The 12,716-nt window shown below is 55.3% G+C and overlaps 5 protein-coding genes across 5 annotated transcripts; 2 read left to right on the top strand and 3 right to left on the bottom strand.

The window, feature by feature from the left end:
- Positions 1-132: 132 nt before the first annotated feature.
- On the top strand, positions 133-663 carry N656DRAFT_793805 (uncharacterized protein; the record flags this gene model as incomplete). The annotated part of the gene is made up of 1 exon (XM_064817207.1): positions 133-663. One exon carries the CDS (start codon positions 133-135, stop codon positions 661-663), a length of 531 nt encoding a protein of 176 aa, XP_064674877.1.
- Positions 664-956: 293 nt separating this feature from the next.
- On the bottom strand, positions 957-1,793 carry N656DRAFT_825472 (uncharacterized protein; the record flags this gene model as incomplete). Its single annotated transcript, XM_064818448.1, has 2 exons — positions 957-983; positions 1,026-1,793. 2 exons carry the CDS (start codon positions 1,791-1,793, stop codon positions 957-959), a joined length of 795 nt encoding a protein of 264 aa, XP_064674876.1.
- Positions 1,794-3,752: 1,959 nt separating this feature from the next.
- N656DRAFT_773393 (polyubiquitin-tagged protein recognition complex, Npl4 component) lies at positions 3,753-6,242 on the bottom strand. Its single transcript, XM_064814056.1, has 5 exons — positions 5,912-6,242; positions 5,733-5,857; positions 4,179-5,658; positions 3,991-4,102; positions 3,753-3,878 (listed from the first exon to the last, which is right to left on the bottom strand). Exons 1-5 carry the CDS (start codon positions 5,993-5,995, stop codon positions 3,874-3,876), a joined length of 1,806 nt encoding a protein of 601 aa, XP_064674875.1. The 5' UTR covers positions 5,996-6,242; the 3' UTR covers positions 3,753-3,873.
- Positions 6,243-6,598: 356 nt separating this feature from the next.
- On the top strand, positions 6,599-7,985 carry N656DRAFT_773391 (uncharacterized protein). Its single transcript, XM_064814055.1, has 3 exons — positions 6,599-6,811; positions 6,921-7,222; positions 7,297-7,985. The coding sequence occupies exons 1-3, from the start codon at positions 6,706-6,708 to the stop codon at positions 7,591-7,593; spliced, it is 705 nt and encodes a 234-aa protein (XP_064674874.1). The 5' UTR covers positions 6,599-6,705; the 3' UTR covers positions 7,594-7,985.
- A 210-nt stretch (positions 7,986-8,195) lies between these two features.
- Positions 8,196-12,433, bottom strand: N656DRAFT_833631 (carbamoyl-phosphate synthase; the record flags this gene model as incomplete). Its single annotated transcript, XM_064818692.1, has 5 exons — positions 8,196-8,303; positions 8,362-9,726; positions 9,919-11,600; positions 11,702-12,023; positions 12,413-12,433. The coding sequence occupies 5 exons, from the start codon at positions 12,431-12,433 to the stop codon at positions 8,196-8,198; spliced, it is 3,498 nt and encodes a 1,165-aa protein (XP_064674873.1).
- Between the last annotated feature and the right edge of the window lie 283 nt (positions 12,434-12,716).

The following is a 12,716-nucleotide window of genomic DNA, read 5'->3' as shown; positions in this document are numbered from 1 at the left end:
CGGGCCGAAAAGGAAGGGGATATAAAAGGAGGAAGACTAGAATAACGCGGCACTCACACCGATTGTCAAACGGACCACTCGAGACTAGAAACGAGCCAGATCCAGGACGGAGAAACCACACAACACATCAAAATGGAGCAGCCAAACAACAACACCAGCCCATTCCCTTCCTCCACCCCAGCAACAACCACAACATTCAGCGCCCGCCGCGCAGCACTCAACCCCGAGTTCGAAGCCAAACTGGCGCAGATGTCTCAGCAGCTGGCCCCCCTGGTGCAGCTGACGACGGGGGCGGTGCACCCGGATTTTCCCCGGAACCTGCTGGCCTTTTGGCTGCTGACTGACTCCCAGCTCGAGTCGCTGGCCCACTTCTACCACCAGCGCACTCCCGGTCCCTACACCGACCAGTACCCGTGCCCCGTCTCGTGGCCGCCTGGTTTAACGCTCGAGGAGAAGCGGCGCAAGCTGGGCAAGTTCATCGGCCTGCGCGGCTGTGACACGCCGCTTGCGGAGATTGTGGGCCATGAGGTGGGTAGTATGATCGCGAGGAGTGAGGAGGAGATCCGTGAGGCTGCTCGCATGGGGACGGAGAATGGTGGGAATAGTAGGCGGCAGAGGGTTAGTGAGGAGGAGGAGATTAGACGGAAGATGGGGTGGTATTAATATGAGGTTCTCCTTTCTTTCAATGGGTGCCACTGATATGATTTTACTCTGTGAAATGTGTAAAGCAAGCGAGCATGTTGGTTTTGCTTGGTTCAGTCATGACATGTAATGCATTCTCTGTGAACATGAATGGCTGCTAATACCACCGAAGAGAGGGAGGAGCAATCAAGATCCTTTCTAGATGCACGAGTACTCTTCTACTTGTGCACTATTACCCATAAAAGGGTCACGCGTTAGTGTTAGCTACGACACATGGATACCCCTATTTTACCCTTCTGCGACGATCGATTAGCTCAGATAAACTCAGATGCACTACTTTGCTACAGAACCCTCAAGTCTTCCTGCCTCCTGCTTATACACACCTGGTCCCCGGTCTTGTCGACTTTGCTTGCTCCGCCCTTGGCTGGGAGAAACTTCTCCTCAGCCTTGGGTTTGTCCGGCACAACCATCGATGGCTCATTGTCCGTGGGTTCAAGCTCGCTATCCTTGGATATATCCTCTTGGTCCTCGGATGCATCCTCCTTGTCCTGAGGCGCATTGTCCACGTCCATGGACGCCTCTTCCTTGTCCTTGTCCTTGTCCTCGTCCTGGTCCTGGTCCTCCGGCACACCATCCGCGTCCAGGTCCTCATCAGGAACATTGGCAGGCTGCTCCTCCACCTCGGCAAGCGCCCCCTCGACAACAGCCTCACTGGCCTTGGCTTTCACAGCGTCTTGGTGCTGCTTTGAGAGGTAATGTCGTCTGAGGTTGGACGGTTTGGCGAACCCCAAGTCGCAAATCGTGCAGACATTGGGGTTCAGGTGCTGCTTCAGTTTCCTAAAGTGGACCGGGCGCGTGAGATGGGACTTGAGACTGGTGCTGCTTGTAAATGACTTGTTGCAAACAGCACAATGGTACCTCTTTGTTTCGAGGTAATTGGCCTTCCGATTGTGAACCGTCTGTCGGTGTCGCTCCGGGTCCTTTTCCCTAGACCGGTTGACTTGCTCGGCGGATTTCCTATAATATGTGTCACGGTCCTCCTCCTTCTGCTGTTCGCGCCAGTTTTTCATATACTGACGCTTCTTCTCCTCTTTCTCCTTGTAGAGCGCCTCGAGTTCCTCCTCGGACAAATTGAAATGTCCGGCGACCATCTCCTTCAGCACGCAATGAGTGCAAGCGCCATCCCAAGGCAGGCGCTTGCCCCAGGGCAACAGGCTTGAGACGTCGAAGGGGGGGGGTAGTTCTTGTCCATGGCCCAGAAGATGAAGGTCAAGATGGCTTCGAGGACGATGAAGAAGAGGCGACCAACAGGGCGGAGTCTATAGGGCGGGCGGTCGGACCAGCAGAGGAGTCCTCGGACGGTGGCGGTGTACCCGTCATCGAGGGCGGCTTGGTATCCCTTCGGTAACCATTCATCAAGGTCATACTGGCGCCACCGTGCTACCACGCCGACCAGACCGTTCGTTCCATCCGCCGTCCCAGAGCCGATGTAGAGCCGGGGCTTGGCATCCGGCTTCTCGAAGAGTATCGCGTAGACGGCCCAGAAGCGACCGGGATCGGATGGAAGGCGACGGAAGAAGTCCAGATCTGGAGCGCAGCGGCTCTGAGAACCTCAAAGAGACCAGGGGCGAAGTTGACCGAGATATCAAGAAGAAGGGCCTTGAGCTCTTTTTGGCTCTTGATAAATCGGGTTTTGAGAAGAATCGAACTGAGAAGCTCATGAGAAGCTCAGTGATCATTATCTGGGCGGCGGATGGAGGAGTGCTTTCTTGGTACCATTTAGCTACTTCACTCTACCTGGTGGGGGGGTTGAAAGTAGGAAGGTAGATGTGACCTATAGGCCTCGTTGAGATTGAGGAACGAACACGGCTCAGACAGAAGTGAATACTTGAACTCGATCAGAATGCTCGCTCGGGTAGAAGAGCGGGAAATATATCTAGCATGCTGAAGACGACATCCAGGGCAAGCACCGGTGGGATGCCATCAAGGAGGAAGTTGACGTTGGTGCAGCATGGAAGGAGGCTAAAGAGCATATACCATGAAATAGCGAAGTCTCGCTAGGAAAAGGTGCAACTGCCGGTGAAGTGCCATCAAGAGGGAAGTAACGCTGGTGTAGGATAGAAGGAACACACACCGTGAAATGGAAAGATCGTCTTGAAAAGGAAAGATCGTACCAGGGAAGGAATCACTGTAGGAGAATTGATGTACTTACCTACATTGACCATCAACGTCCTTTCTCCCATGTTTCTCAGGGCTTGGGATGCGCTGACAACACGCCAATCGGACTCGACGCAGCTTCCCAGTGTCTAGGTATTCATGAATAGTGTTTTTTCTCCCCATTACACCTTTCCCATCAACGTACAAGACCTTGGGACACTCAATTTGCGGTGGGTTGGATGCCGACTTGGCCCAGTACAAGGAAGTATGCTTGTGGTACTCGACGTGCTGAAGGAGACTAACCTGAAGTACCTAGTAGTTTTCAGTAGATGGTTCAAGCTGGCTCAACCTCCTTAGTCTGCCGCCCTGCCGTGCCTTGCGCCCTTACTGAGTTGAGGTGGCCTCCCCTACTCTACGCCCTCACTAGCTACGGCGCGTTGCCCAGGGCCGTACCTGCTCTCCCTGATCGCCAACAGCCCTCTTCCGTTCCCTGATCCAAGAAAATGACCGCTCCGCTTTGTCTGTCCCTGCTGCTGCCGCGCTAGGTGGCTGAGAACCGGGTGAATATTGTTGCTGGGCAGCAGCATATTCGGCCAGAGAGAGGCACGTTCCACGCGGGCATCTCCCTCCAATAAACTGTAACCACGCCCGGTGACGCACTGGGTATTGCAGTGGGCAGTGGGCAGTGGGCAGTAGGCAGTGGGCCGCTGCCCCATGATCTGAAGCATCGATTGAGCAAGGAGTCCAGCCTTTGCAAACAGAACAGCGTATATCATACCCAACTTCTATTAGGCATAAAGACACGAGTCCTTTACGGCTCGGATGCACCAGTCAGATCACCGCCAATAAGGCAAAGCACGCCTCCCCGATTTGCTGTATGTTTTTGTCATCTATTGACACAGCCACCAGAATTTATTCTTCCATGATATGCTCCTCACTTTGTCATGAACTCCCTTTCGTTTCGTTGGTATGTTTGCTCGTAAAACCCAGCCTCATCGGTCCTCCTTTACTCCTCCCCACCTCTTCAATTCCGCGGACTGTCCGGCGGTGGAAACGGCGGCGGTCGGGGTTCGTTTAGCCTGACAGCAGCAAAACGCTTAGCAAGAGGTTCTCCCGTCTTGTCGTCGGCAAGGGCCGCCTCGTTGCCGTCATTAGTGTAGGAGTGTCGGGAGCGCTTGGGATTTCTCTCACCAGTGGATTGCAGGATCATGTGGAGCGTCTGCCACCCCGTCGTGGACCCCAGCTGGAACGACTCCGCCAGGTCATGCTGCGTTGCTACCCTGCAGAGAAGAGCTTCTTCCTCCTAGAGGTGCGAGTAGATGGGTTAGAATTTGTTTGAAGAGAGAAAGGGGAACATCTGGGGGCGGGTAGGCGCATACTTTTGATAAGACATCCATCTGCTGGATGAAGCAGAGGAGGTGAAAGTCGGAGACGTTCAGGCCAGCATCCTTCTGGTTCACCTTGAGCGCTTTCGCAACGGCCGAGACCTCCTGTGCCTCTCCGACGTACTCTCGGTTTTCGATGGGGAACCCGCTATCCTTGAAGATCGGCTTGGGTGATTCTGGGAAACCGTGCGTGAGGGTGACGAAAAGGTACTCGACTGGGAACGCTGGTTTGGCGTTCTCCAGCACATTGGCTCCGTATTCGTTGATCTTGCGGTAGAATACCTCCGGAATGTACCGTGTCCTGCTCGCCGAGCCGTCGTCCTCTTCTTCGTCGCGGACGAGCATCATACCGGGATCGGCAGAGGGCTCGACAATGTCGGCCCTGACCATCTCGACAGCATCGTTGGACATTTGGTACGACGAGATGGAGATCTCGCCCTTCTCGTTGCCCGAGACAACACAGGTGACGAAATTTGAACCGAATCTTCCCGTATCGCTCCACTTGGTCGGTTTGGGGTGTTGAGCTTGCAGCCGCGCGGCGAAGACGATCTCCTGCGAGGCGAGGAAATACGAATCGGCATGACGCTTGCAGATGGCGCTCCCATCTCCCTTGCCAGCGTCTAGCAAGTCAGTCCAAATCACTCCAACCTGTTCTAGGCCGCAAAGCCGGGCGACGCGATTAATCTTTTGCTCGTTTTCCCACGGATCAAGCGAAATGCCGTCAACCTCATCGATTTGCGGAGGCTCGTAGATAGCCTCGACCACGGCCTTGATGCCGAGGGGCACCACATCATACTCGAGATACCTTCCGTAGAGAATGCCCAGGCGCTGTGTCCCGGTCCGTCGCCAAGCGTCGAGGAATCTGTCGATGATCTGGGGAGTGGCAAACTCGACATGGTCCACCATGCGGAAGGGCTGAGGTTGGAGCGTAATAGCACTTGGTTGGCACTTTGTGCAGATGCCTTCAGGCCACTGCGGGTGGCCGGAAGGGCAATCGCGCTTGACGCGGTAATAGGGCTCGACAAGCGGGGGTATGAAGGAGCTACCAAGCTCGGGCTTGTTCGTGGCTGCGTTGATCTTGCGCAGATATGAGTGCACAGACATGTACTTTATTTTCTTCTCCTCGAGGTACTGGGGGTTAAAGGGGTCCAAGGGCGTGCAGTAATCGCACATGCCCTTGGGCCCGTGGCGGCACATCTTGGGGTCCCTCTTCCTCGGTATCTTGCCGTCCTGCTTGTCTAACCGGTCATCCAGCGGCGACTGCTTGACCACCTCCCATGGGTTCTTGATCCGTTCAGACGGGGACGAGATAGGGGGCAGGGGGTCGATGGGGTGGTCTTCTGTCGGGAGGATCGGCTTGCCGTTAAGCCGGTTCGTAGAGGATAGGGGAGCTGATTTCGGGGCCTCGCCGCCTACGTTTCCGTTTGTGGCGGCATCTTGGTGTTGATAGCTGACGAATATGAGGTCTCCGTGCCTGGCATCCCAGCGTCAGCATGGACGGCCCACCAAGTGTGCAACAAGCGCACAATCGGGCAGGGACAGGCTTGCCTGAGCCCAACCTGGCTAATCTTGAACCTTGCAATCTCCCCAATCTTTTTGGAATCGCCGCCGCTCGGGTGGTTGGAGAGGGTAATTGTCTTGGGATCGACGGTTGAGGGGAGCTGCGGCATCAGCTGCGTGACATGTTAGCCTCGAGCTCGCGACAACCCGAAACACATGCTCAGTACCTGACTAATGAGGTCGCCAAAGGTATCGTCCTTTTCGGCTGTCAGGCGGAACATGCCATCGGGAGCACGCAGTCGTAGAAGCATCTTGAACGTGGGATGCGGCGAGCTTCGTAGGTCCGAGCACCAAGGGAAGGGAGGGTCAGTTGCGTATCACTCTGTTCCGTCAGACTCTCTCGATGGCTTATGGAGGGGCGAAGTGTTGTGGGCGCGTTAGATATAGGGGAGGAAGGCGAGATTATGTATTACTGTGGGAAGGCTTCGACCAGTAGCACTCTTCCAGGTTGGAGGGGAGCTCGAGTTGAGCAGGCACTGTAACTTTATAAGGCCTTCGTCATACCTGCTGTGCCTGGGCTCGACGACTGGAGTGCCCCTCGGCCCCGCTATAGGTTCACAGTGAGCATTGTACTCAAAGTATACAGTACTCGATGTACTATCTGATACTAAGCGGTATGGAAGAGTACCTGTATTGACGGCCGGGTCTGCATTACATACTGTAACCAACCTTCGTTACACAGCTTAGTTAAGCTAACGTTAAGAGGGTTCACACCCCTGTCAGTGCCAAGACCCAAAAAGTTGTCCAGCTGTTCTTTCAGTCCCCGTTCCCAAGGCCCAATCGCAGGGCCACCACCTTTACAGGCATTGTTGGCCCGACTTTAGTCTCTTGTGTCTTTGAAGACACGGTGCCAACTCCTGACGCTCGTTACTACTTAGTAACCCCGATCTCTGTTGCCGCAGGTTTCTTCTCCGTTCCAGGCGCACGCAGAAGGGACCGCTGTACGCATCCAGCGGCGACAATGTTCGAGATCGACTGGAGGGGCTTGTTGCTCCCCTTTGCCTACTTGGTCGTGCTGGGGGGCACCTTCATGACCTTTTCTACCGTCTACCGGAAGAGGAAAGCCCGTATGTCTGCTCTCAGTCCATACACATCTGGTTGCGGAGCGATGCAACTGTTGGAAACAAACGAAAGAGAAAATTGGCGGCGCTAATTGCTCTTGTTGTCTCTCTCTAGTCCAAAGCGCAAACCTCGCCCCGTGGTTTGGCCCGCACCTGCAGCGGAATATCTACCTGTCACTGCTGCACATGGAGCCCGAGGAAGGGCAGGAGAAGGCGCCCAAGGTACCCGAGAGCGTCATTAGGGCGGCGCTGCTGCGGCGCGCCGTCGAGGACATCCACCGCATCATCCAGATCCGCACCGCCAAGACGGCGTGCAGCTCCCTGCTCCAGCGAGGCAGCGTGGGCGACGACCTATGGCAGCGGTTTCAGCGCGCTGAGAAGGAGATGGAAGACGAGCTGCGGGATGTTGTCATGGAGGTAAACGACGGCGCCCGCTCTAAACAATCGTCGGTCCGTGAACATTTTTTTTGCTAACGAGAGTATTCGTCCAGGCCAACGCCATCGTGCCGGGATGGGGCCAGATAATCTTCCAGTCGGCCAACGAGATTGCCGCGAACAAGGCGTTCCGGGATCGTCTCGATGAGATCGAGGAGCAGACGGAGCGCGAGAAGGAATGGTGGGAGAAGCGCAGAGCCAGTATCAAGAACGAGTTCATGAAGGAGTTGGAGGAGGAGGAAAAGTCACAAGCCAAGGCGGGCAGCGAGGACGAGCCCGTCCTGGTAGAGACGAGTACCCCGTCAGCCACCCCGTCAGGGAGTTCGAAGAAGAAGAAGGGCGGCAAGAAATAAGATCTGAGACCTGGGACCTACCTGGGTTCGAGAGGGTGCCAGTGTGCCTGGTGTTCATGATTCTGGTACTGTACAGTAACAGATATGAGGCATTTCGAGCTGTTGATGCATTGTTGCACGGCGTTTGGGTTGAAAATGTGGTTTCGGTGTCTCGGATCTACTTCACTTGCCCCCTTGGTTCTTTCGCTGCTGTCGGGGTCTATTAGAGTTTTAGAATGCGCTGGTTCCATCTCATCTGGTCTTCATATCCATCTCAATAAGCTAATCCAGGAGTACATAATCAAGAAGCTTGTGGCCTCCGTTGGTAGTCAGTTGCCTAGCATGAAGACTCAATATCCGGCACTCAGAGTGTTCTCTATAGTAAAGACCAGATGTAACCAGAAAAGCCTCCTTCCCTCATCAAAGTACTTTATTGCTAACGATATTGGGTGGTATCGAATGAGTCTCGGGGGAATAGCGCCAAATATAACTGGAGAAGGTAAGATTTATCCCTTTCTCCCTCCCACTCCCTCACACTAAACAAAGTCCAAACCTACAAAACGCCCGAGTTGCTTTTCCTCGTCGACCGAAATTTTGGGAATCTGATTAAGGGGCTGCGATATTTACAATGGCTTGCCGCCAATGAACTCAGACCACCGGCGGACCTCAGAGGGGATACCCTCCGGGCGGGGGACCTTTTCAGCTATGCACTGAGCGAAGAGCATGGCAGTCTGCAAAAATCACACGGTTAGTTACGATACTAATGTCAGCGGGAAGGGAAAGACGAACCTGGGGCTCCATAAACAGCGGCACGCCAAAGTCCACTGCATTACGGCGCATGACGTAGTCAACGTCCATGACTGTCTTACCGCGGGCCTGGGCGAGGTTAAACACGCCGCGAATGTCGTACTTTTTGAACACCTCGCGGAGAGCACGCTTGTCCTCCTTGGGGAATTCAATAACGTCGACATTAATCTTGTGCTTGCTGGACGACTCAAGGTGCTGTTTGACCTCGTTGTCTGCGGCATACAGCTTGTAGCCGAGAGGAGCCAGGTAGTCAACCACCGTGGTGAGCCAGTTCTTGCTCAACTCACCGCCAAAGAGGATACCCTCGCCCGGCTGCGGCACGCGGAAGTTCATGGCCGACTGGAGCGACGTCCAGTATGCCTCGACGAGATCCTTGCCGAAGCAAGCCATTTCGCCTGTTGATGCCATCTCGACACCGAGGAAGGGATCGGCACCGGCCAAGCGGGTCCACGAAAACTGCGGCACCTTGGTCGCGATATAGTCGCGCTTGACGGCCATCAGGTCGGTCGGCTCGGGAACGTCCTTGCCGACGAGCGCCTTGGTGGCGACATCAATGAAATTGGTGCCAAGCACCTTGCTGACGAAAGGGAATGACCGGGAAGCGCGGAGGTTGCACTCGATCACCTTCAACATCGGGCTGCCGCCCGCGGGGTTATCAGCCTTGATGACCTGCATGTTGAATGGACCCGTGATTTTCCACGCCTTGGCCACCTTCTGGGCGATCTCCTTGAGGCGGCCCATGGTGTTTTCATCCAGGTTCACAGGAGGCAGAACCAAGGTAGCGTCGCCCGAGTGGACACCAGCTTGCTCAACGTGTTCGCTGATGGCGTGGACGATTAGCTCGCCCCCGGATGCGACGCCATCGACGTCAATCTCCTGCGCTCCCTCAATGAATTTGCTGATCACGACGGGATGATCGGGGGAGACATTGGCGGCGGCCTCCAGCTTGTCCTTCAAGTCCTCCTTGCTGCGGATCACCGTCATGGCAGCACCCGACAGGACGTAGCTGGGACGAACAAGGACAGGGTAGCCAACTTGTTCAGCGAACTCCTCGGCGGCCTCGACTGAAGTAAGCTCCTTCCACGCCGGCTGGTCCACACCAATGCTGTCGAGGATCTCGGAGAACTTCTGCCTATCCTCGGCCTTGTCAATGTCTCGAGGATCAGTGCCAAGGACGTTTGCTCCGCCAGCCTCTTGCAGGCGGAGCGCGATGTTCTGCGGCAACTGGCCGCCCACGGACACCACAACACCGCTGGCGCTTTCCAACTCATAGATATCCATCACCCGCTCGTAGCTCAGCTCGTCAAAATAAAGGCGATCCGCGCTGTCGTAATCGGTCGACAGGGTCTCTGTGAAGAGGAAATTATCAGTCAGTGCAACCTAGTAAAGTGGTGGCAAGGATAGCTACCTGGGTTGTACTGTTTGTCAGGAGGAAGTTAGCATCTTTCCATTAGCATTTGATAGTAGTCGAGCAGCAAGAGGGGGAAAAAAAAAAGAAAAGAAAAATGAAAAAAAAAAGGAACTGAAAGGAACACTTACGTTAACCATTATCGTCTTATTGCCCATCTTTCTCAGGGCCTGGGTGGCGCTGACAGCACACCAGTCGAACTCGACGGAGCTCCCGATGCGGTAAACGCCGCTTCCGAGAATGATGGTGCCATTGTCTTCGAAGGTGATGTCGTGCGAGGAAGCATTATACGTGGTGTAAAGGTAGTTGGTGTTGGCCGGGAACTCGGCGGCGAGGGTGTCGATTCTCTTCACCCACGGCCGGATGCCGAACTCCAACCTCCGGGCACGGACCTCGTCCTCGGTGCTGCCGACGGCCAGGGCGATTTGCTTATCGGAAAAGCCCATTTTCTTGGCCTTCAGGATGTGCTCCTTCCTCAAGCCCTTGAGGCTGCCGACCTGTTGGAGCTCCTTGTTGCAGTCCACAATGTTCTGCAACTTGTGCAAGAACCACTTGTCAATCTTCGTCAGTTCATGGACGCGATCGACGGTGTAGTTCTCGTGGAGCATGGCTTGACCGACAGCCAGCCATCGGCGGTCGGTCGGGTTCTGGAGCTCGTAGTCGAGGTCCTCAAACTTGTCGCCCTGGAAGCCGACAAACCTGGGGTCCACCTGCCTGATGGCCTTTTGAAATGACTCCTCAAAGGTCCGGCCAATGGCCATGACCTCGCCCACCGACTTCATGGCGCTGCCAATGTCGCGCTTGACGTGCTGGAACTTGGACAGGTCCCACCTGGGTATCTTGGTGACGATGTAGTCCAGGGACGGCTCGAAATTGGCCGTTGTCGTCTTCGTGACGGCGTTGGGAAGCTCGGGCAGGCTGTGGCCGAGACCGATCTTGGCGGCGGTATACGCCAAGGGGTAACCGGTCGCCTTGGAGGCCAGGGCCGAGGACCGGGAGAGACGAGCGTTGACTTCAATGACCCTGTAGTCCAGGCCGTCAGGCTGTAGCGCATACTGGACGTTGCACTCGCCAACTACGCCCAGATGGCGGACGATCTTGATGGCGGCGGATCGCAGCATGTGGTACTCCTCGTCGCTGAGCGTTTGGCTCGGCGCAACGACAATCGAATCGCCAGTGTGAATTCCCAGGGGGTCAAAGTTCTCCATGTTACACACCGTAATGCAATTGTTATTCGCGTCACGGACAACCTCGTACTCGACCTCCTTCCAGCCCTTGAGAGACTTCTCAACCAGGATTTGCGGCGACAGGGTTAGTGACCTAGCGGCCATGTTACGGAGCTCCTCCTCGTTGTTTGCGAAGCCAGATCCCAGGCCGCCTAGCGCATAGGCTGCGCGGACGATAATGGGGTAGCCGATCTTGGAAGCGGCATCGAGAGCCTCGTCAACCGTGTTGACGGCGATGGACTTTGCGATGGGGATGTTAATCTCCTCGAGCGCCTTCGCGAATAGATCTCTGTCCTCGCTCAGCTCCAAGGTCCTCACGCTGGTGCCGAGGACCCTGACGCCGTATTTCTCAAAGAGGCCCAGCTTCTGCATCTGGACACCGAGGTTCAGGGCGGTCTGGCCACCGAACGACAAGAAGATGCCATCAGGCTTCTCCCTCTGAATGACATACTCGACATACTCCGGAGTGATGGGGAGGTAGTAGACCTCGTCGGCGAGGGAGTGGTTCGTCTGGATGGTAGCAATATTGGGATTGATGAGCACGGATGCCACACCGGACTCCTTTAAGGCCTTGAGAGCTTGTGCTCCTGTACGGAAGGGCTGCGGTCAGCCACTCGGGATCCTCGACTTTGGCGCTCGTGTGACTCATTTTTTCACCGCCGGGGGTATGCGATCGAGATACACGTACCGGAGTAGTCAAACTCTCCAGCCTGGCCAATGGCAAGGCCACCACTGCCAATGACAAGGACCTTTTTGACGTCGACGTGCTGTTTAGGTTTTACCACACCGCTCTGAAGGTAGGCCTTCGGGTCGGGCGCGGGCTGCGCAGCGCCAGAGGCGGCCCTGGCAGCAGATGCGGTGAAGAGGCGCTTCTGGCTCAACCTGGCGCTGGGTGTCTCTGCTTGTGTGCGCAGAAAGCCATTCTGAGCGCCTGAGGTCAAGTGCCTCAGCTGGGGCGTCGAGACGGGGACTCGTCGACCATGCCGGAGGAGCGCCGGAGCACGGCCCGCCTTGTACACGGTCGAGAGCATTATAGGGAGAGCTTTGGTGTAAGAGAAGGCGGTTGAATGATTGGGAGCCCGCTTCACAATGTGCCTACAGCAGTTCTCCAATCCCTCGTACTTTGCCAATTGACAATGCTGGAGGTCACCTCAGGTCGCTCTTGGTGTTGTATGGTAGGGGAATCGAAGGGAGGATGGGAATTTCCACAAAATCGGGATGCGGATTGCCCTGATCCAGAAAATAAGGGAGATCGGCCATTGTGGGGATTGATAAGAGATAAGATGTGACTCTTTTGCTCTAGCTCCAGTGATTGCAGATCAATCCCCAGTTTGTTCAGAAAATTTGCGGAGCCTGCAGGCAGTTTACCTTCCGACGCCGGAGCGCGGTGAATGGTGACTGGCGTTGAGGCCGATGGCATGGAGCGGTGCACTTCTTTTCCGTCCCAAATTTTCACGTCTTGTCAGTCTTCTGTACTTTTATTTGTAAGTTCCTCACTCTCAGCTGAGCTATGCCTGGGGATCTGTGTACAGTAAAGGACGAAGATCTACATCAAGTTACCTTGTTCAAGAGACCCAGCAATTCGTCCTGGTGATGTGACTCAAAAATAAGCTCCAGCAACATCCCGCATTCCCAGCAAATGGGGACCCCGCTGAGCCCTTGCTGACAGAGAGAGAATCTGATTGGCCAATGCCTTTACATCA

The sequence above is a fragment of the Canariomyces notabilis genome (assembly GCF_033297395.1).
Source record: "Canariomyces notabilis strain CBS 508.74 unplaced genomic scaffold N656scaffold_1, whole genome shotgun sequence".
Taxonomy (NCBI): domain Eukaryota; kingdom Fungi; phylum Ascomycota; class Sordariomycetes; order Sordariales; family Chaetomiaceae; genus Canariomyces; species Canariomyces notabilis.
This window is presented reverse-complemented; position numbering and strand designations above follow the sequence as displayed.